The 22,656-nt window shown below is 62.9% G+C and overlaps 1 protein-coding gene and 1 pseudogene across 1 annotated transcript in view; one reads left to right on the top strand and one right to left on the bottom strand.

The window, feature by feature from the left end:
• Positions 1 to 2,287: 2,287 nt before the first annotated feature.
• clp1 (cleavage factor polyribonucleotide kinase subunit 1) overlaps positions 2,288 to 22,656 on the top strand; it is a 22,158-nt gene continuing 1,789 nt past the window's right edge. The window contains 5 exon segments of the mRNA XM_078418553.1: positions 2,288 to 2,341; positions 14,563 to 15,121; positions 17,184 to 17,368; positions 22,202 to 22,363; positions 22,563 to 22,617. Of these exon segments, the coding sequence (XP_078274679.1) occupies positions 14,849 to 15,121; positions 17,184 to 17,368; positions 22,202 to 22,363; positions 22,563 to 22,617 (675 nt within the window). The 5' untranslated portion in view covers positions 2,288 to 2,341; positions 14,563 to 14,848.
• Positions 18,088 to 19,364, bottom strand: LOC144604608 (uncharacterized; annotated as a pseudogene).

Raw genomic sequence — 22,656 nt, forward strand, 5'->3', positions numbered from 1 at the left:
CTCCTCACTCCCCCCATCCTCCGCGTCAAGCTGAGTGTACACGGTCGTGAACGACTCTCCCCCCCACCCTCACACCAGCCTCTCTGCGTCCCCCCCCCCGGAGACTGGGAACAACCCCCCGAGAATGAGTGTGAGCATGTGTCAGAATGTGTGTGAGTGCATGTGAGAGTGTGCATGCAAGTGTGTGTGTGTGTGCATGTGAAGGTTTTTGTGTGTGTGTCAGTGTGTGCATGTGAGCCTGTGTGTGTGTGTGAGCCTGTGTGTGTGTGTGTGGGTATGAGTGTGTGAGCCTGTGTGTGTGGGTGTGAGCCTATGTGTGTGTGGGTGTCAGTGTGTGCATGTGAAGGTTTTTGTGTGTGTGTCAGTGTGTGCATGTGCGTGTGTGTGTGCATGTGAACTTGTGTGTGTGGGTGTGAATGTGTGTGTGCATGTGAGTGTGGGCGTGTGTGTGTGAGTGTGTGCATGTGAGTGTGTGTGTGCATGTGAGTGTGTGCATGTGAGCGTGTGTGTGCATGAGCGTGTGTGTATGTGAGAGTGTGCGTGCAACTGTGTGTGTGAATGTGAGCAGGTGAGTGTGTGTGGGTGTGAGTGCACGTGAGCGCGTGTGTGAGTGTGGGTATGAGCGTGAGTGTGTGTGTGGGTATGAGTGTGTGTGTGAGTGTGTGTGGGTATGAGCGTGAGTGTGTGTGTGGGTATGAGTGTGTGTGTGAGTGTGTGTGGGTATGAGCGTGAGTGTGTGTGTGGGTATGAGTGTGTGTGTGAGTGTGTGTGGGTATGAGCGTGAGTGTGTGTGTGGGTATGAGTGTGTGTGAGTGTGTGTGCCGGTGTGGGTCGATGATTGTCCCGTGGACAGAGGGACATGGGCAGACTTTGTTTGCGTGTTATCCACGCAGATCATGCCACACACGTGTGTGTCAGGTGGTGCTAAAAAAAAATAACAGAGGTCAGACCGGGGTGTTATTGATTTTACTGCTTTTGACGCATAAAAAAAGCCACAAATATTTTACAGCAACAATTACAGAACTAAACTTTGTCCCTTGAAAGAGGGTGTGAGACTGGCACAGCAACAGTTAGGAAGTAGATACAAAGTTAAAGACACAGAGTTATGCAGCATGGAAACAGGCCCTTCGGCCCACCTAGTCCATGCTGATCAACATCTGCCGTCCCTCGTGTCCCAGATGTTGCCTCATTCCTGGCTGTGGATGTGAGGTGCAGGAAGCCGCTGTAACAACCCCACGTGGACAGTACATTCACAGGAGCGGTCTGGAGGTATGGGCCAGATGTAGCCGGGTGGGACTAGCTGGGTCAGTGTGGATGCGTTGCGCTGAAGGGCCTGTTTCTGTGCTGTGACTCATGTCCTTAGCCGGGTGGTTTTCTGCTGTTCTTCTGCAGTTGTACAGGGCACTGGTGAGACCACATCTGGAGTATAGTGTGTAGTTTTGGTCTCCTAATTTGAGGAAGGACATCCTTGCTATTGAGGCAGTGCAGCGTAGGTTCACCAGGTTAATCCCTGGGATGGCGGGACTGTCATATAAGGAAAGATTGGAAAGACTGGGTTTGTATTCACTAGAGTTTAGAAGGATGAGATGGGATCTAATAGAAACATATAAAATTGCAAAAGGACTAGACAAGCTAGATGCAGAAAAAATGTTCCCAATGTTGGGGGAGTTCAGAACCAGGGGACACAGTCGAAGAATAAAGGGGAGGCCATTTAAAACTGAGGTGAGAATTTGTGGAATTCTCTGCCACAGAGGGCAGTGGAGGCCAATTCACTGGATGAATTTAAAAGAGTTAGATAGAGCTCTAGGGGCTAGTGGAATCAAGGGATATGGGGAAAAGGCAGGCACGGGTTACTGATTGTAGATGATCAGCCATGATCATATTGAACGGCGGTGCTGGCTCGAAGGGCCAAATGGCCTCCTGCACCTATTTTCTATGTTTCTTTGTTTTCTAAGTTCCCTGCTGGGATTGTATCGACAATGACGACCAGCTGCCTCTCTCCCTCTGCCCTCCTGCTGGGATTGTATCGACAATGACGACCAGCTGCCTCTCTCCCTCTGCCCTCCTTCCTCTCCAGACTTTCTCCTTCCCTCTCTCTCCAACTTCACGCACAGAGGCTGGCCGTGATCGGCCACACGGCCCCTGTTGTTAATGATCAGCCAGTTCTCAGTGCTTTCGCAAGCAGCTGCTTTCACAATGCCGCTCACCGCCGCTGCCTTGGACGGGACTACAGCTCGTGACCCCCGTCCCATCCCCACCCCGCCTACGGCCGTCCCACATCCCGCCAGGACGAGCCGCTCGGAGCACGGGGAGCTGCCAGCCTGTGTTCCCGTTCAACAAGGTGCAGTCCACATTAATGGTGCTCCCACCTCCAACGGCACAGAGAGGGCTACAGGGAACGCCGCTGCTGGGGTTACATTTCAGCTGCTAGTAGCAGGCGGGCATTCGGCCCGCAATCCTGCTAGCCCACTGCCAGTCTCTCCACTGCCCGCCTCACACCAGTGTCTCTGCCTCCTGGAGGACCGGAAGAGGTGTGGCAGTGGGGTGGGGGGGTAGGGCTACAGTAGGGGGGTGGGGGAGACAGTGGGGGGGGCGGATACAGTGGGGGGGGGGGGGGGGCTGGGGGATACAGTGGGGGGGATACAGTGGGGGGTTAACATAGTTTTAAGGTGAGAGGGGCAAAGTTTAAAGATGTGTGGGGCGTGGTGCCGGGGGGCGGGGGTGGGGGCAGATGTGTGGGGTGTGGTGCGGGGGGGGATGTGTGGGGCGTGCTGCGGGGGGCGGGGCGGATGTGTGGGGCGTGGTGTGGGGGCAGATGTGTGGGGCGTGGTGCAGGGGGGGATGTGTGGGGCGTGGTGTGGGGGCAGATGTGTGGGGCGTGGTGCGGGGGGGGATGTGTGGGGCGTGGTGCGGGGGGGGCGGGGCGGATGTGTGGGGCGTGGGTGGATGTTTGGGGCGTAGTGCAGGGGTGGATGTGTGGGGCGTGCTGCGGGGGGCGGGGCGGATGTGTGGGGCGTAGTGCAGGGGTGGATGTGTGGGGCGTGCTGCGGGGGGCGGGGCGTGGTGCGGGGGGGCGGGGCGGATGTGTGGTGCGGGGGTGGATGTGTGGGGCGTAGTGCAGGGGTGGATGTGTGGGGCGTGCTGCGGGGGGCGGGGCGTGGTGCGGGGGGGCGGGGCGGATGTGTGGTGCGGGGGTGGATGTGTGGGGCGTAGTGCAGGGGTGGATGTGTGGGGCGTGCTGCGGGGGGTGGTGGATGTGTGGGGCGTAGTGCAGGGGTGGATGTGTGGTGCGGGGGTGGATGTGTGGGGCGTAGTGCAGGGGTGGATGTGTGGGGCGTGCTGCGGGGGGTGGTGGATGTGTGGGGCGTGCTGCGGGGGGCGGGGCGGATGTGTGGGGGGGGTGGGGGCGGATGTGTGGGGCGGGGTGGATGTGTGGGGCGTGCTGCGGGGGGCGGGGCGGATGTGTGGGGGGGGTGGGGGCGGATGTGTGGGGCGGGGTGGATGTGTGGGGCGTGCTGCGGGGGGCGGGGCGGATGTGTGGGACGGGGCGGATGTGTGGGGCGGGGTGGATGTGTGGGGCGTGCTGCGGGGGGCGGGGCGGATGTGTGGGGTGGGGTGGATGTGTGAGGCGTGCTGCGGGGGGGGGGTGGATGTGTGGGGCGTGCTGCGGGGGGGGGTGGATGTGTGGGGGGGGTGGGGGTGGATGTGTGGGGCGGGGTGGATGTGTGGGGCGGGGTGGATGTGTGGGGCGTGCTGCGGGGGGCGGGGCGTGGTGCGGGGGGACGGGGCGGATGTGTGGTGCGGGGGTGGATGTGTGGGGCGTGCTGCGGGGGGGGGTGGATGTGTGGGGCGTGCTGCGGGGGGGGTGGATGTGTGGGGGGGGTGGGGGTGGATGTGTGGGGCGGGGTGGATGTGTGGGGCGTGCTGCGGGGGGCGGGGCGGATGTGTGGGGGGGGTGGGGGCGGATGTGTGGGGCGGGGTGGATGTGTGGGGCGTGCTGCGGGGGGCGGGGCGGATGTGTGGGGGGGTGGGGGCGGATGTGTGGGGCGGGGTGGATGTGTGGGGCGTGCTGCGGGGGGCGGGGCGGATGTGTGGGGGGGTGGGGGCGGATGTGTGGGGGGGCGGGGTGGATGTGTGGGGCGTGCTGCGGGGGGCGGGGCGGATGCGACAGTGGTGTTTGAGCCTGTGGATAGGGACATGGACATGCAGGGATGGAGGGATGTGGGTCACGTGCAGGCGGAGGAGTTAGGTTAACGGCATCATGTTGAGCACGGACATAGTGGGCCAAAGGGCCTGTCCTGTGCTGTACCGTTCCAAGTCCACCCAGGCAAGACAAGGGGGTCCTCATTGCTTGGATCACAGGAGGGGAGGACCAGCGGCAGCCCAGGCTCTGGGTCCAGCTCTGGTCAGCGTTGGCTGCAGGCCGCAGTCAGCGGTGGCGGCGGGTTGTGGCTGCAGTCAGGGGTGGTTGTGGTCAATGGTGGCTGTGGTCAGCGAGTGTGGTCAGTGGGGTGTGGTCAGTGGGGTGTGGTCAGTGAGTGTGGTCAGTGGGGGGTGTGGTCAATGGTGGCTGTGGTCAGCGAGTGTGGTCAGTAGGTGTGGTCAGTGGGGGGTGTGGTCAGTGGGGTGTGTGGTCAGTGGGGGGTGTGGTCAGTGGGGGGTGTGGTCAGTGGGGGGTGTGGTCAGTGGGGTGTGTGGTCAGTGGGGGTGTGGTCAGTGGGGGGTGGTCAGTGGGGTGTGGTCAGTGGGGGCGTTGTTAGTGGGGTGAGGTTAGAGCAGGTAGTGGTCAGTGGGGTGTGTGGTCAGTGGGGGTGAGGTCAGTGGGGGTGAGGTCAGTGGGGTGTGTGGTCAGTGGGGGTGAGGTCAGTGGGGTGTGTGGTCAGTGGGGGTGTGGTCAGTGGGGGCGTGGTCAGTGGGGGTGAGGTCAGTGGGGTGTGTGGTCAGTGGGGTGTGGTCAGTGGGGTGTGTGGTCAGTGGGGTGTGTGGTCAGTGGGGTGTGGTCAGTGGGGTGTGTGGTCAGTGGGGTGTGTGGTCAGTGGGGGTGAGGTCAGTGGGGTGTGTGGTCAGTGGGGTGTGGTCAGTGGGGGTGAGGTCAGTGGGGTGTGTGGTCAGTGGGGGTGAGGTCAGTGGGGGGTGTGGTCAGTGGGGGTGAGGTCAGTGGGGGGTGAGGTCAGTGGGGGTGTGGTCAGTGGGGTGTGTGGTCAGTGGGGGTGAGGTCAGTGGGGTGTGTGGTCAGTGGGGGTGTGGTCAGTGGGGGCGTGGTCAGTGGGGGTGAGGTCAGTGGGGTGTGTGGTCAGTGGGGGTGAGGTCAGTGAGGTGTGTGGTCAGTGGGGGTGTGGTCATTGGGGGCGTGGTCAGTGGGGGTGGTCAGTGGGGGTGTGGTCAGTGGGGGTGTGGTCAGTGGGGGCATGGTCAGTGGGGTGAGGTTAGTGGGTGTGTGGTCAGTGGGGGTGAGGTCAGTGGGGGTGTGGTCAGTGGGGTGTGTGGTCAGTGGGGTGTGTGGTCAGTGGGGGTGAGGTCAGTGGGGGTGAGGTCAGTGGGGGTGTGGTCAGTGGGGTGTGTGGTCAGTGGGGGTGAGGTCAGTGGGGGTGAGGTCAGTGGGGGTGAGGTCAGTGGGGTGAGGTCAGTGGGTGTGTGGTCAGTGGGGGTGAGGTCAGTGGGGGTGAGGTCAGTGGGGTGAGGTCAGTGGGGATGTGGTCAGTGGGGTGTGTGGTCAGTGGGGGTGAGGTCAGTGGGGGTGAGGTCAGTGGGGGTGTGGTCAGTGGGGTGTGTGGTCAGTGGGGGTGAGGTCAGTGGGGGTGAGGTCAGTGGGGGTGAGGTCAGTGGGGGTGAGGTCAGTGGGGGTGTGGTCAGTGGGGTGTGTGGTCAGTGGGGGTGAGGTCAGTGGGGGTGAGGTCAGTGGGGTGAGGTCAGTGGGGGTGTGGTCAGTGGGGTGTGTGGTCAGTGGGGGTGAGGTCAGTGGGGTGAGGTCAGTGGGGGTGAGGTCAGTGGGGTGAGGTCAGTGGGGGTGTGGTCAGTGGGGTGTGTGGTCAGTGGGGGTGAGGTCAGTGGGGGTGAGGTCAGTGGGGGTGAGGTCAGTGGGGGTGAGGTCAGTGGGGGTGAGGTCAGTGGAGGGCAAAGATACTAGAGGAACAGGATGGACCACTCCGTTGAAATCGCCTATGCTGTGTACAAAATGCATCTTCTGGATGCGCTGGGACGCATCCTCAGTGATGTGACCTGGGGTCATCGGGTGTTTCGGGTCTCACAACATCAGACCCCCTCGCCCAGGTGACCCAGCAGCAACTGCCCACGGATCAGCCCTCTTCATCCAAAGCCATCTGGTGGCTTTCTCTGCGGTTTTGCTTGCGGATTGAATGGCTCTCTTCTTTGCCAGCCCCGTAATGCCCAATTGGTTGAGGACTTTGCAGAGTGAGTGCCCTGCAAAGCCTCTACAGCCCACCTCTATGGGTTCATGGTATGTCTTCCAGCCTCTGTCCCGGCACATCTCCACCAGCTCCTGCTACTTTGCGCGTTTCCTCTCATTTGCTTCTTCAATACGCTCTTCCCAGGGCACCGTCAGCTCCAGAATGATCAGCTGTTTGGTCACTTCGGAGGTGATGATCGTGTCTGGCCAGAGTGATGTTGCTGTGATGTGCTGCGGAAATGTCAGCTGTTTGCTCAGATCGACGTGCATCTGCCAGTCAGTGACCGTGTAGAGGAGGCCCACCCTTGTTTGTGGTTGTGGTCGAGGCTTCTCTCCAGCTTTGACAAAAGTGATTGATTTCTTCAGGGCGTGCTGGTGTTTGCTGCTACTGATGGCAGTGGCTATGCTCTCAGCAACCACCTTGAGCACCTGGTCATGGCCCCACCGATAGCGACCTTCACCAAGGGACTTTGGGCAGCTGCTGAGGAGATGTTCTAATGATCCTCTTCCAGAGCAAAGTGGGCAGGAAGGTGTCACGCTCTTGCCCCAGACGTGGAGGTTTGCTGGACTTGGTAGGGCATCGTAGACAGCTTGGACAAGGAACCGGACGCGCTGGAAGTCTGCCTGCATGATGATTGACCAGGTAATCCTGCGCTGTGGTCTGCTCTCCCACCTTGTCCACGCTCCCTGCTGCCTGAGCCCCACCATCCTGCTCACACGCTCTTCCTCCACACCTGCTCGCACCTCTTCCTGGATGAGATGGTGTCTCTCCTTGCCCTGGGCCTTGCCCTGGGCCTTGCCCTGGGCCTTGCCAACATGGGTCTTAGGGAAGTATCCCAAACTCGCTCTGCCAGTTGCCATGACTCCCACCAATACCTTTTGTCTTAGGCGTGACTCTGCCACCTCCACTGCTTTCTCCGCCCTCCATTTCCTCCCTGTTCTCACCTCGATGCCAGCCGATGACACCTTTTGGTCCCTGGAGTCCCTGTACTGTAGGGCTTCTCTTGTCCGTGCCACCATAAACTCTTCAGTGAGGCCACTGAATGGGAGCTGCAAGATGTTACTGGTCCCGTACAGTGCTGCACTGTTGAGGCTGTGGGGAAGGCCAAGCCACTTGTGAAGAAAGCCACTGATCTTCCTTTCGAGGGACTCAACTGTGGTCAATGGAACAGCGTAAACCTGGAGAGGCCACAGGACTCGGGGCAGGATGGAATGCTGATAGATCCAGGCCTTGAATCTGCCAGGTAGGCCTGACTTGTCGACTTTGGTGAGCCAGGCTTCAAGGTCTTCGATAGACTTTTTAATGGCGGCAGAGTCTCTCAGAGTTGCGTCAAAAAGCTTCCCCAAACTCTTGACAGGTTTCTCAGTGATGGAGAGAATGGCAGTTCCGGATAATAAGAAGTGGAATTTGTCAGTCACCTTCCCCTTCTTCAGCACCATGGACCTTGACTTGGTTGGCTTGAAACTCATCCTTGCCCAAGTGATAAGCTTCTCAAGACCTTGTAGGATCCCCCTACTCCCTGGGACTGATGTTGTGGTGATGGTAAGGTCGTCCATAAAAGCTCTTATTGGGGGCTGTCATACACCAGACTTGGTTAGGGGGCCTCTGCATTCCACCCCGGCTGACTTGGCCACCATGTTCATGGCAAGAGCAAAAAGAATAACAGAAATGGTGTAGCCCGTTATTATTCCTTTTCCACACCCATGCCAGTCTGATGTTTCAGACCCAGAAGTCACCCTCAGCCTGAAATTATGGTAATAATCCAGGATCAGGACCTTGATCTTATTGGGAACATGGTGGCGGTGTAGTGCAAGATCAACCAGTCTGTGCGGCATGGACCCATAGGCATTGGCCAGGTCCAACCACAGAACAACTATGTCGCCTCTGTTCTCATGGGCTTCTCTGATGAGCTGCGTGACTACTCCAGTGTGCTCCGAGCAGCCGGGAAATCCAGGAATCCCACCATTCTGCACAGAGGGGCCGATGTAGCTGTTTTTGAGGATAAACTCAGTTAATCTTCGGGAGACAATGCTGAAAAACACCTTCCCTTCCACGCTCAGCAGCGAGATTGACCAAAACTGATTGATGTTCTTTGAGTTTTCCTCTTTCGGGATCCAAACTCCCTCAGCACACCTCCACTAGTCATCAACTCTCCCCCTTCGCCATACCACCTTCAAGATCTTCCATAGGTGTGGAAGGAGCTCTGGGCAGTGCTTGTACACTATGTATGGCACGCCACTAGGGCCTGGTGCAGAGGCTGAGCGTGCTGCCTTGATGACCTCCTCAACCTCATTCAGACTCGGCTCCCTCAGGTTGAACTCCGTTGTTGGGGGGGCTGGGCTGATGAGGGCTTTATAAGAAAATAACTGCAGATGCTGGTACAAATCGATTTATTCACAAAATGCTGGAGTAACTCAGCAGGTCAGGCAGCATCTCAGGAGAGAAGGAATGGGTGACGTTTCGGATCGGGACCCTTCTTCAGACTGATGTCAGGGGGTGGGACAAAGGAAGGATATAGGTGGAGACAGGAAGATAGAGGGAGAACTGGGAAGGAGGAGGGGAAGGGAGGGACAGAGGAACTATCTAAAGTTGGAGAAGTCGATGTTCATACCACTGGGCTGCAAACTGCCCAGGCGAAATATGAGGTGCTGTTCCTCCAATTTCCGGTGGGCCTCACTATGGCACTGGAGGAGGCCCATGACAGAAAGGTCAGACTGGGAATGGGAGGGGGAGTTGAAGTGCTCAGCCACCGGGAGATCAGGTTGGTTAATGCGGAACGAGCGCAGGTGTTGAGCGAAGCGATCGCCGAGCCTGCGCTTGGTTTCGCCGATGTAAATAAGTTGACATCTGGAGCAGCGGATGCAATAGATGAGGTTGGAGGAGGTGCGGGTGAACCTCTGTCTCACCTGGAAAGACTGTTTGGGTCCTTTGATGGAGTTGAGGGGGGAGGTAAAGGGACAGGTGTTGCATCTCGTGCGGTTGCAGGGGAAAGTGCCCGGGGATGGGGTGGTTTGGGTAGGAAGGGACGAGTGGACCAAGGAGTTACGGAGGGAACGGTCTCTGCAGAACGCAGAGAGGGGAGGGGATGGGAAGATATGGCCAGTGGTGGGGTCCCGTTGTAGGTGACGGAAATGTTGGTGGATGATATGTTGGATCCGCTGGCTGGTGGGGTGGAAGGTGAGAACGAGGGGGATTCTGTCCTTGTTGCGAGTGGGGGGAGGGGGAGCAAGAGCGGAGCTGCGGGATGTAGAAGAGACCCTAGTGAGAGCCTCATCTATAATGGAGGAAGGGAAGCCCCATTTTCTGAAGAACGAGGACATCTCGGAAGCCCTAGTTTGAAACACCTCATCCCGGGCGCAGATGCGGCGTAGACGGAGGAATTGGGAGTAGGGGATAGACTTTTTGCAGGGGACCGGGTGGGAAGAGGTGTAGTCCAGATAGCTGTGCGAGTCGGTGGGAGTCCAGATAGCAGAGGGCTTTGTTGGGTTTGAGCTCAGATTGAACTCTGTTGATGGGGGGGCTGGGCTGATGAGGGCTTTGTTGGGGTTGAGCTCAGATTGAACTCTGTTGATGGGGGGGGGGGGGGGGGGGGCTGGGCTGATGAGGGCTTTGTTGGGTTTGAGCTCAGATTGAACTCTGTTGTTGGGGGGGCTGGGCTAATGAGTGCTTTGTTGGGTTCAAGTTCCTGTTCCCTCATCGGATCGCTCAGGGTGTCATGGAGGAAGCGATTGACTTCATCTGTTGAGCACATGAGGTGGCCACTGCGCTTGTCCCCAAGTAATCGCCTGGTGAAACCAAAGGGATTGGCATTGAATGCAGCTCGCTTCCTGGCTCTCTCTCTTCCTCTTCTCCTGTGCCACTCTGCTCTGCGGAGGGTCATAAGCCTTTTCCTAAGGATGTTTCGTAGGTCGGCCAAAGCTTGCTTCTCCTCTTCGGTAGATGTCTTGTACTGGTTTTTGAGGGTTAGGAGCTCCAGCCGTATTTGATGTATTTTGGTGGCCCTGCGGTTCATGGTGGAGGTGGGGGGCTTGGTGTTACTTTTCTCACCATGGCCAAATCTTTCAGAGGCATAACTGACAATGATGGCAGTCATTGTTTGGAGTCGGCGATCTGTATCTCCTTTGGCTGTGGCTTGAATGATGTTGGTCACGTCTTTGTCAAACTGCAGCCATTCATTCCAGTTGCTGGCTGGGGGCACAATCCGCTGCTGTGGAACTACTCTGCAGGGGTTGGGAGACTCTGGTGGGTGGAGGGGCTGGGCTCTGTGGGCCGGGGTCTTCCTGCGTCTCACCAGGTTCAGGGCCTGTGCACTGCATCTCTTTCCCCTTCTCCGAGCATTTCATTCTGGCCTGCTGGATTCTTGCAGAGCTTTACGCAAATGCATCTTATACTCATAGACAAGTCGTTTGCGTGGGTCAATAACCTTTGGTCTGTCCTATTGGGCGTAGTCAGTGCAGGTGTGGTCAGTGTGGGGTGTGGGGGATGTGGTCAGTGTGTGGTGTAGTCAGTGGGGGGTGTGGTCAGTGGGGGGTGTGGTCAGTGGGGGTGTGGTCAGTGTGGGGTGTGGTCAGTGTGGGAGGTGTGGTCAGTGTGGGGGTGTGGTCAGTGTGGGGTGTGGTCAGTGGGGGTGTGGTCAGTGTGAGGGTGTGGTCAGTGTGGGGTGTGGTCAGTGTGGGGGTGTGGTCAGTGTGGGGTGTGGTCAGTGTGGGGGTGTGGTCTGTGTGGGGGTGTGGTCAGTGTGGGGTGTGGTCAGTATGTGGAGTGTGGTCAGTGTGGGGTGTGGTCAGTGTGGGGAGTGGTCAGTGGGGGTGTGTGGTCAGTGTGGGTGTGGTCAGTGTGGGGGGTGTGGTCAGTGTGGGGGGTGTGGTCAGTGTGGGGTGTGTAGTCAGTGGGGTTGTGGTCAGTGTGGTTGTGGTCAGTGGGGGGTTGTCAGTGTGGGGTGTAGTCAGTGTGGGGTGTGTGGTCAGTGTGGGGTGTGTGGTCAGTGTGGGGTGTGTGGTCAGTGTGGGGTGTGGTCAGTGTGGGTGTGGTCAGTGGGGGGTTGTCAGTGTGGGGGGCGTAGTCAGTGTGGGGTGTGTGGTCAGTGTGGGGGGTGTGGTCAGTGGGGGTGTGTGGTCAGTGTGGGTGTGGTCAGTGTGGGGGGTGTGGTCAGTGGGGGTGTGTGGTCAGTGTGGGTGTGGTCAGTGTGGGGGGTGTGGTCAGTGTGGGGTGTGTGGTCAGTGTGGGGTGTGTGGTCAGTGGGGGTGTGTGGTCAGTGTGGGGGGTGTGGTCAGTGGGGGGGTGTGGTCAGTGTGGGTGTGGTCAGTGTGGGGGGTGTGGTCAGTGGGGGTGTGTGGTCAGTGTGGGGTGTGTGGTCAGTGTGGGGGGTGTGGTCAGTGGGGGTGTGTGGTCAGTGTGGGGGGTGTGGTCAGTGGGGGTGTGTGGTCAGTGTGGGGTGTGTGGTCAGTGTGGGGTGTGTGGTCAGTGTGGGGTGTGTGGTCAGTGTGGGGTGTGTGGTCAGTGTGGGGTGTGTGGTCAGTGTGGGGTGTGTGGTCAGTGTGGGGTGTGTGGTCAGTGTGGGGTGTGTGGTCAGTGTGGGGTGTGTGGTCAGTGTGGGGTGTGTGGTCAGTGTGGGGTGTGTGGTCAGTGTGGGGTGTGTGGTCAGTGTGGGGTGTGTGGTCAGTGTGGGGTGTGTGGTCAGTGTGGGGTGTGTGGTCAGTGTGGCGTGTGTGGTCAGTGTGGGGTGTGTGGTCAGTGTGGGGTGTGTGGTCAGTGTGGCGTGTGTGGTCAGTGTGGGGTGTGTGGTCAGTGTGGGGTGTGTGGTCAGTGGGGGATGTGTGGTCAGTGTGGGGGGTGTTCAGCGTGGTCAGTGGTGGCTGGTGTGGGGTGTGGTCAGTGTGGGGGGTGTGGTCAGTGTGGGGGTGTGGCCAGTGTGGGGGTGGACAGTGTGGGGGGTGTGGTCAGTGTGGGGGGTGTGGTCAGTGTGGGGGTGTGGTCAGTGTGGGGGGTGTGGTCAGTGTGGGGTGTGGTCAGTGTGGGGGTGTGGTCAGTGTGGGGGTGTGGTCAGTGTGGGGGTGTGGTCAGTGTGGGGGTGTGGTCAGTGGTGGCTGGTGTGGTCAGTGTGGGTGTGTGGTCTGTGTGGGGATTGTCAGTGTGGGGTGTGGCCAGTGTGGGGGTGGACAGTGTGGGGTGTGGTCAGTGTGGGGGTGTGGTCAGTGTGGGGGTGTGGTCAGTGTGGGGGTGTGGTCAGTGTGTGGTGTGGTCAGTGTGGGGGTGTGGTCAGTGTGGGGTGTGGTCAGTGTGGGGTGTGGTCAGTGTGTGGTGTGGTCAGTGTGGGGATTGTCAGTGTGGGGTGTGGCCAGTGTGGGGTGTGGCCAGTGTGGGGGTGGACAGTGTGGGGTGTGGTCAGTGTGGGGATTGTCAGTGTGGGGTGTGGCCAGTGTGGGGGGTGTGGTCAGTGTGTGGTGTGGTCAGTGTGGGGGGTGTGGTCAGTGTGGGGGTGGACAGTGTGGGGTGTGGTCAGTGTGGGGTGTGTGGTCAGTGTGGGGGTGTGGCCAGTGTGGGGGGTGTGGTCAGTGTGGGGGTGTGGTCAGTGTGGGGGTGTGGCCAGTGTGGGGGTGGACAGTGTGGGGTGTGGTCAGTGTGGGGGGTGTGGTCAGTGTGGGGGTGTGGTCAGTGTGTGGTGTGGTCAGTGTGTGGTGTGGTCAGTGTGGGGGGTGTGGCCAGTGTGGGGGTGGACAGTGTGGGGTGTGGTCAGTGTGGGGGTGTGGTCAGTGTGGGGGTGTGGCCACTGTGGGGGGTGTGGTCAGTGTGGGGGTGTGGTCAGTGTGTGGTGTGGTCAGTGTGGGGGGTGTGGTCAGTGTGGGGGTGTGGTCAGTGTGGGCTGTGTGGGGATTGTCAGTGTGGGGTGTGGCCAGTGTGGGGGTGGACAGTGTGGGGTGTGGTCAGTGTGGGGGGTGTGGTCAGTGTGGGGTGTGGTCAGTGTGGGGGTGTGGTCAGTGTGGGGGGTGTGGTCAGTGTGGGGGGTGTGGCCAGTGTGGGGTGTGGCCAGTGTGGGGATTGTCAGTGTGGGGTGTGGCCAGTGTGGGGGGCGTGGTCAGTGTGGGGGTGTGGTCAGTGTGTGGTGTGGTCAGTGTGGGGATTGTCAGTGTGGGGTGTGGTCAGTGTGTGGTGTGGTCAGTGTGGGGATTGTCAGTGTGGGGTGTGGCCACTGTGGGGGTGGACAGTGTAGGGGTGGACAGTGTGGGGTGTGGTCAGTGTGGGGTGTGTGGACAGTGTGGGGTGTGGGGGGTGTGGTCAGTTGGGTGTGGTCAGTGTGGGGGTGTGGTCAGTGTGGGGTGTGTGGTCAGTGTGGGGTGTGGTCAGTGGGGGGTGTGGTCACTGGGGGTGTGGTCAGTGTGGGGGTGTGGTCAGTGAGGTTGTGGTCAGTGGGGGTGTGGTTAGTGTGGGGGTGTGGTCAGTGGGGTGTGGTCAGAGTGGGGTGTGTAGTCAGTGGGGTTGTGGTCAGTGGGGGGGTGCGGTCAGTGGGGGGTTGTCAGTGTGGGGGGTGTGGTCAGTGGGGGGGTGCGGTCAGTGGGGGGTTGTCAGTGTGGGGGATGTGGTCAGTGTGGGGGTGTGGTTAGTGTGGGGGTGTGGTCAGTGTGGGGGTGTGGTCAGTGTGGGGGGGTGGTCAGTGGGGGGTTATGGTCAGTGGGGGGTAGTCGGTGTGTGGATGTGGTCAGTGTTGGTCAGTGTGGGTGGTGGTCAGTGTGGGTCAGTGTAAGTGTGGTGTGTCAGTAGGGGTGCAGGCCATGGTCAGTGTGGGGGTGTGGTCAGTGTGGGGGTGTGGTCAGTGTGGGGGGGTGGTCAGTGGGGGGGTATGGTCAGTGGGGGGGTGGTCAGTGGGGGGTAGTCGGTGTGGTGGTGCTGGACACGGGTGCAGTGGCGTGGTGGTGGTGCTGGACACGGGTGCAGTGGCGTGGTGGTGGTGCTGGACACGGGTGCAGTGGCGTGGTGGTGGTGCTGGACACGGGTGCAGTGGCGTGGTGGTGGTGCTGGACACGGGTGCAGTGGCGTGGTGGTGGTGCTGGACACGGGTGCAGTGGCGTGGTGGTGGGCGGGAGGCAGTGTGAGACTGATGGGGGTTTGATCGCCTGGTGACGGGGTTGTAACTCTGCCTCTGGTCCCCCCACCACAGGTCCGCCCCAGAGAGATGACCAGCCGCCTGGAGACTCCGGGGTCAGCGACCGTGGTGAACGGCGTTGGTGAACGGCGTTGGTGAACGGCGTTGGTGAACGGCGTTGGTGAACGCGGTGGTGAACGGCGGTGGTGAACGCGGTGGTGAACGGCGGTGGTGAACGCGGTGGTGAATGGCGGTGGTGAACGGCGGTGGTGAACGGCGGTGGTGAACGCGGTGGTGAACGGCGGTGGTGAACGCGGTGGGCATCGGTTGTGGTGAACGCGGTGGTGAACGGCGGTGGTGAATGGCGATGCCTCGGGCCCACCGGCTGCGGTGGACGTTCCCAGCCGTGGTGTGCCGGGCTAGGGGGGTCCTCCTGCTGCCCATCCTGTTGCTCCCCCTCTGGCTCCTGTGGACAGCCCGGCCGCCCTGCACACTCACCTCGTGCCTCTGCGAGACCTGCATCACTGACCCTGGCCTCTCCACGTGGTTCGACCAGCGCTTCAACACCACCGTGCAGCCGCTATTGACCAGCGACAACAGCAACATCCCCGCTGGCATCCTCCTGTGGTGGTTGGTGAGCAGATCACACACTCACTCACACTGAAAGTCAAATAGCTGCACGTGCTGACAACCTGAAACACAAACAGAAAATGCTGCAGGACAGGCAGCATCTGTGGAAGGAGCAGTTAGAAACATAGAAAACAGGTGCAGGAGGAGGCCCTTCTAGCCATTCATTGTGATCATGGCCGATCATCTACAATCAGTAACCCGTGCCTGCCTTCTCCCCGTATCCTTTGATTCCACTAGCCCCTAGAGCTCTATTTCACTCTCTTTTAAATTCATCCAGTGAATCGGTCTCCACTGCCCTCTGTGGCAGAGAATTCCACAAATTCACAACTCTCTGGGTGAAAAAGTTCTTTCTCACCTCAGTTTTAAATGGCCTTCCCTTTATTCTAAGACTGTGGCCCCTGGTTCTGGACTCCCGCAACATTGGAAACATTTTTCCTGCATCTAGCTTGTCCAGTCCTTTTATAATTTCATACGTTTCTATAAGATCCCCTCTCATCCTTCTAAACTCCAGTGAATACAAGCCCAGTCTTTCCAATCTTTCCTCATATGACAGTCCCTCCATCCCGGGGATTAACCTCGTGAACCTACGCAGCACTGCCTCAATAGCAAGGATGCCCTTCCTCAAATTAGGAGACCAAAACTGCGCACAATACTCCAGGTGTGCTCCGCCTTTCAATCATGGCGGGTCTATCTTTCCCCCTCAATCCCATTCTCCTGGCTTTGGCCCATAACCCCTGACACCCGTAATAATCAAGAACCTCCACTTTATGAATTGACCTGATGAATTGTCGCAATGAATTCCAAAGATTCACCACTTCAAGGCTGCCAGTCTGTGTAACGTGTTGTAAATTGTGGATAGGGTTGCCAACTTCCTCACTCCCAAATACGGGACAAAGGGTGACGTCACCGCCCCGCGCCCCACGTGACCTCACCCAGCCAGCGGCCACGTGCTCCGCAACCCGCCTCCCGGCCCGGGCCGCCGCCATTGGTGGAGCGGGAGCACGTGGCCGCTGGCTGGGTGAGGTCACCTGGGGCGCGGGGCGGTGACATCGCCCTTGTCCCGTATTTGGGAGTGAGGAAATTGGCAACCCTATTAATACAGGACAAGGGTGGTCCCGTACGGGACAAACTAATTTAGCCTAAAATACGGGATGTCCAAGCTAATACGGGACAGTTGGCAACACTACTGTGGAACATGTCAGAATAGGAACTGATGCAAGATGACGACAGGCAGACAAGGCCAGTCCTGGGAGTGGGGCAGAGACAGGGGGCTTCCCAAAGCGGGGAACAGACACACACTGGGTGCTGGAGTAACCCAGTGGGACAGGCAGCATCTGTGGAGAAGGATCCCGACTCAAACTGTCACCAACTCATGTTCTCCACAGATGCTGCCTGTGCCGCTGAGTTACCCCAGCCAGCACTCTGTATCCTTCTCAGCATCTCAGCATGTGTTGCAGAGTCAGGAAGGTTGGGACAGGGCCGGGTAGAAGGTGAGGCGCTGCTCCTTGTGGCCACGAGGGCAGAGACCGACATGGCTCTGGGGCAGTGTAGGGGGCAGGGGTTGGAGGGGGCAACGTTTCTGGGGAGCGGTTTATGGGGGGGAGGGCTCTGGGGGCATGGTTGTTGGGGGCAGGATCTGGGGTTTTACGGCAGGGGCAGGGAGAGGGTAGTTTGGGGGGTTGGGGGCAGGGTCGTTGTGGCAGTTTACAGGAGGGGTGGGGGAGAGGGTAGTTTGGGGGGGTTTGTGGGGCAAAGGTTGTTGGGTGTTTGGGGGTGTTATCAGGGTCTCCACTGTGGCGTTCCCTCACTACCCCGCCCACACTGGGGGTGATGTCCCTACACTGGGGGTGATGTCCCTACACTGGGGGTGATGTCCCTACACTGGGGGTGAGGGGGTCCCTGCACTGGGGGTGATGTCCCTGCACTGGGGGTGATGTCCCTACACTGGGGGTGAGGGGGTCCCTACACTGGGGGTGAGGGGGTCCCTACACTGGGGGTGATGTCCCTGCACTGGGGGTGAGGGGGTCCCTGCACTGGGGGTGATGCGGTGCCTCTGGTCCCTACAGAAGCTGCAGCAGAAGGCGCCGGTTCTCAGCCAGGCCCATGAGCTGCTCTTCCAGCGGGCCCCCCAGTCCCGGCCGGACCCCCGCACCCACTGCCGCTGCCGCACCTGCGCTGTCGTCGGCAACTCCGGCAACCTCGTCGGCTCCAGCTACGGCCAGCTGATCGATTCCCACCGGCTTGTGTTCAGGTGAGTGGTGGAAATGTAACGGCGTGGTATCCAATGTGGAGGGGGAAGGGAGGGAGGAAGGGGGGATGGAGGGGGAAGGGAGGAGGGAGGGGGAAGGGAGGAGGGAGGGGGAAGGGGGGAGGGAGGGGGAAGGGGGGAGGGAGGGGGAAGGGGGGGAGGGAGGGGGAAGGGGGGAGGGAGGGGGAAGGGAGGATGGAGGGGGAAGGGAGGATGGAGGGGGAAGGGGGGGAGGGAGGGGGAAGGGGGGAGGGAGGGGGAAGGGAGGATGGAGGGGGAAGGGGGGAGGGAGGGGGAAGGGGGGAGGGAGGGGGAAGGGAGGATGGAGGGGGAAGGGGGAGGGAGGGGGAAGGGGGGAGGGAGGGGGAAGGGAGGATGGAGGGGGAAGGGGGGAGGGAGGGGGAAGGGAGGAGGGAGGGGGAAGGGGGGAGGGAGGGGGGAAGGGGGGAGGGAGGGGGAAGGGGGGGAGGGAGGGGGAAGGGAGGAGGGAGGGGGAAGGGGGGAGGGAGGGGGAAGGGAGGAGGGAGGGGGAAGGGGGGAGGGAGGGGGAAGGGAGGAGGGAGGGGGAAGGGGGGAGGAGGGGGAAGGGGGGAGGGAGGGGGAAGGGAGGAGGGAGGGGGGAAGGGGGGAGGGAGGGGGAAGGGGGGAGGGAGGGGGAAGGGAGGAGGGAGGGGGAAGGGGGGAGGGAGGGGGAAGGGAGGAGGGAGGGGGAAGGGGGGGAGGGAGGGGGAAGGGGGGAGGGAGGGAGGAAGGGGGGATGGAGGGGGAAGGGAGGAGGGAGGGGGAAGGGGGGAGGGAGGGGGAAGGGAGGAGGGAGGGGGAAGGGGGGAGGGAGGGGGAAGGGAGGAGGGAGGGGGAAGGGGGAGGGAGGGGGAAGGGGGGAGGGAGGGGGAAGGGAGGAGGGAGGGGGAAGGGGGGAGGGAGGGGGGAGGGAGGGGGAAGGGGGAGGGAGGGGGAAGGGGGGAGGGAGGGGGAAGGGAGGAGGGAGGGGGAAGGGGGGAGGGAGGGGGAAGGGGGGAGGGAGGGGGAAGGGGGGAGGGAGGGGGAAGGGGGGAGGGAGGGGGAAGGGAGGAGGGAGGGGGAAGGGAGGAGGGAGGGGGAAGGGGGGAGGGAGGGGGAAGGGGGGAGGGAGGGGGAAGGGGGGAGGGAGGGGGAAGGGGGGATGGAGGGGGAAGGGAGGAGGGAGGGGGAAGGGAGGAGGGAGGGGGAAGGGGGGAGGGAGGGGGAAGGGGGGAGGGAGGGGGAAGGGAGGATGGAGGGGGAAGGGGGGAGGAGGGGGAAGGGGGGAGGGAGGGGGAAGGGGGGAGGGAGGGGGAAGGGAGGAGGGAGGGGGAAGGGAGGAGGGAGGGGGAAGGGGGGAGGGAGGGGGAAGGGGGGAGGGAGGGGGAAGGGAGGATGGAGGGGGAAGGGGGGAGGGAGGGGGAAGGGGGGAGGGAGGGGGAAGGGGGGAGGGAGGGGGAAGGGGGGGAGGGAGGGGGAAGGGAGGATGGAGGGGGAAGGGGGGAGGGAGGGGGGAAGGGGGGAGGGAGGGGGGAAGGGGGGAGGGAGGGGGAGAGGGGGGAGGGAGGGGGAAGGGGGGAGGGAGGGGGAAGGGGGGAGGGAGGGGGAAGGGAGGATGGAGGGGGGAAGGGAGGGAGGAAGGGAGGATGGAGGGGGAAGGGAGGGAGGAAGGGAGGATGGAGGGGGAAGGGAGGGGGAAGGGAGGATGGAGGGGGAAGGGAGGGAGGAAGGGAGGAGGGAGGGGGAAGGGAGGGAGGAAGGGGGGATGGAGGGGGAAGGGGGGAGGGAGGGGGAAGGGGGGAGGGAGGGGGAAGGGGGGAGGGAGGGGGAAGGGGGGAGGGAGGGGGAAGGGAGGAGGGAGGGGGAAGGGGGGAGGGAGGGGGGAGGGAGGGGGAAGGGAGGGGAAGGGAGGAGGGAGGGGGGAAGGGGGGAGGAGGGAGGGAGGAAGGGGGGATGGAGGGGGAAGGGAGGGGGAAGGGAGGGGTGGAAGGGGGGATGGAGGGGGAAGGGAGGGGGAAGGGAGGGAGGAAGGGGGGATGGAGGGGGAAGGGAGGAGGGAGGGGGAGGGAGGGGGAAGGGAGGAGGGAGGGGGAAGGGAGGGGGAAGGGAGGAGGGAGGGGGAAGGGTGGGGGAAGGGAGGGAGGAAGGGGGGGATGGTGGGGAAGGGAGGAGGGAGGGGGAAGGGAGGGGGAAGGGTGGAGGGAGGGGGAAGGGAGGGGGAAGGGAGGGGGGTGGGAGGGGGGAGGGAGGGGGAAGGGAGGTGGGAGGGGGAAGGGGGGGGGAGGGGGGGGAGGGGGAGGGGGGAGGGAGGGGGAAGGGGGGGAGGGAGGGGGGAGGGAGGGGGAAGGGAGGAGGGAGGGGGAAGGGGGGAGGGAGGGGGGATGGAGGGGAAGGGAGGAGGGAGGGGGGAAGGGGGGAGGAGGGGGGATGGAGGGGGAAGGGAGGAGGGAGGGGGAAGGGGGGAGGGAGGGGGGGAGGGAGGGGGAAGGGAGGAGGGAGGGGGAAGGGGGGAGGGAGGGGGGATGGAGGGGGAAGGGAGGAGGGAGGGGGAAGGGGGGAGGGAGGGGGGAGGGAGGGGGAAGGGAGGAGGGAGGGGGAAGGGGGGAGGGAGGGGGGATGGAGGGGGAAGGGAGGAGGGAGGGGGAAGGGGGGAGGGAGGGGGGAGGGAGGGGGAAGGGAGGAGGGGGAGGGGGAAGGGGGGAGGGAGGGGGGATGGAGGGGGAAGGGAGGAGGGAGGGGGAAGGGGGGAGGGAGGGGGATGGAGGGGGAAGGGTGGAGGGAGGGGGAAGGGGGGAGGGAGGGGGGAGGGAGGGGGAAGGGGGGAGGGAGGGGAAGGGAGGGAGGAAGGGGGGATGGTGGGGGAAGGGAGGAGGGAGGGGAAGGGGGGAGGGAGGGGGGAGGGAGGGGGAAGGGGGGAGGGAGGGGGAAGGGAGGAGGGAGGGGGGAGGGAGGGGGAAGGGGGGAGGGAGGGGGGAAGGGGGGAGGGAGGGGGAAGGGGGGAGGGAGGGGGGAGGAGGGGGAAGGGGGGAGGGAGGGGGAAGGGAGGAGGGAGGGGGGAGGGAGGGGGGAAGGGGGGAGGGAGGGGGATGGGAGGGAGGAAGGGGGTATGGAGGGGGATGGGGGGAGGGAGGGGGAAGGGAGGAGGGAGGGGGGAGGGAGGGGGAAGGGAGGAGGGAGGGGGAAGGGAGGGGGATGGGGGGAGGGAGGGGGAAGGGAGGAGGGAGGGGGGAGGGAGGGGGAAGGGAGGAGGGAGGGGGGAGGGAGGGGAAGGGGGAGGGAGGGGGGAAGGAGGAGGGAGGGGGAAGGGCAGGGCCGTTTTTACAGCATTATGGGCCCCCGGGCAAAGCAGTGTACTGGGGCCCCCACCGTTACTCTCCCCCAACCCACTTTCCCTACCAGCCGCCCCCTGTCGTGCCGGCGAAAAGCACTTATCGAAAAGCACTTAGCGATGGACTTAGGGTGCTACATTGTTGCGAAAAGCACTTCCAGATCGCTGTGAGAAGCACTTAGGGATGGAAAATGTTGCGAAAAAAGCACTTATTGAACCTACATTTTTAAAGTAGTATTTATTTATTGCAAGTCACTTAACATACACAGATCAGCATGGGGCCCCTATGCTCGTGGGCCCCCGGGCAAGTGCCCATCAGGCCCATGCGTTAAGACGGCCCTGGGGAAGGGGGGAGGGAGGGGAAGGGGGGAGGGAGGGGGAAGGGGGGAGGGAGGGGGAAGGGGGAGGGAGGGGGAAGGGGGAGGGAGGGGGAAGGGGGAGGGAGGGGGAAGGGGGGAGGGAGGAGGAAGGGGGGAGGGAGGGGGAAGGGGGGGAGGGAGGGGGGAGGGAGGGGGACGGGGGGGAGGGAGAAGGGAGGGGGAAGGGGGGAGGGAGGGGGAAGGGGGGAGGGAGGGAAAGGGGGGGAGGGAGGGGAAAGGGGGGAAGGAGGGGGCGCTCTGCTGCCTAGTCCCATGTACTTTCTGCCCATCTGCCTGGTACTAGCCCAGGAGCAGGCAGGTAGTGCGCACCTCCGGAGCAAGAAACCGTGTTGACACAACCCCTCCCGACCCCCCTGAATCCGCACCTCCAGTGGTGCTGGGGGCCGGGGTGCTGGGGGCCGGGGTGCTGGGGGGCCTGGGTGCTGGGATGCTGGGGTGCTGGGGCCGGGGTGCCGGGGGGCCGGGTTGCTGGGGGCCGGGGTGCTGGGGGCCGGGGTGCTGGGGGCCGGGGTGCCGGGGGCCTGGGGTGCTGGGGGCCGGGGTGCTGGGGGCCGGGGTGCTGGGGGCCGGGGTGCTGGGGGCCGGGGTGCTGGGGCCCTGGGGTGCTGGGGGCCGGGGTGCCGGGGTGCTGGGGGCCGGGGTGCTGGGCCGGGGTGCTGGGGCCAGGGTGCTGGGCCGGGGTGCTGGGGGCCGGGGTGCTGGTGGCCGGGGTGCTGGGGCCGGGGTGCTGGGGCCGGGGTGCTGGGGGCCCTGGGGGCCGGGGTGCTGGGGCCGGGGTGCCAGGGTGTTGGGGGCCCTGGGGGCCGGGGTGCTGGGGCCGGGGTGCTGGGGCCGGGGTGCTGCGGGCCGGGGGTGCCAGTGTGCTGGGGGCCGGGGGCCGGGGTGCTGGGGGCCGGGGTGCTGGGGGCCGGGGTGCTGGGCCGGGGTGCTGGGGCCGGGGTGCTGGGGCCGGGGTGCTGGGGGCCGGGGTGCTGGGGGCCGGGGTGCTGGGGTCGGGGTGCTGGGGGCCCGGGGTGCTGGGGCCGGGGTGCCGGGGGCCGGGGGCGCCGGGGGCCTGAGGTGCTGGGGCCGGGGTGCTGGTGTACCCACCCGTTCCCGTCCCACTGGTAACTGCTGCCCTTCCCCAAGGATGAACAAGGCGGTGACGGAGGGCTACGAGGCGGACGTGGGCCGCAAGACCACCCACCACCTGATGTACCCCGAGAGCGCCCGCAGCCTGGAGCCGGGGGTGCGGCCCGTGCTGGTCCCCTTCAAGCCCCGGGACCTGCAGTGGATGCAGCCCGGCAATCGGTGAGTGGCCCCAGCCCGGGCCCGGGCTACATGTCCGGCGCGGGGCCCATAAGGATCCGTGGGGCGGGGGGTCCGGGTGACACGTCGTGTGGAGCCTGTCCTGGGATGGGGGGGTCTGGGGATCCTGGGGGTGGGGGACGGCGCCCCCCAACCTTATGCCCCCCGGCTACTCTCACCGCGGCCTCTTCTTGCCTTGCAGAGCGCGGACAGCCCTTCGTGCCGACTGGGACAAGGTGAGGGGGAGGGGGGGTCAAGCCCCTAGACTCAACACCCCCCCCCCCCCCCGACCTCTC

The sequence above is a fragment of the Rhinoraja longicauda genome, chromosome 22 (genome assembly GCF_053455715.1).
Source record: "Rhinoraja longicauda isolate Sanriku21f chromosome 22, sRhiLon1.1, whole genome shotgun sequence".
Taxonomy (NCBI): domain Eukaryota; kingdom Metazoa; phylum Chordata; class Chondrichthyes; order Rajiformes; family Arhynchobatidae; genus Rhinoraja; species Rhinoraja longicauda.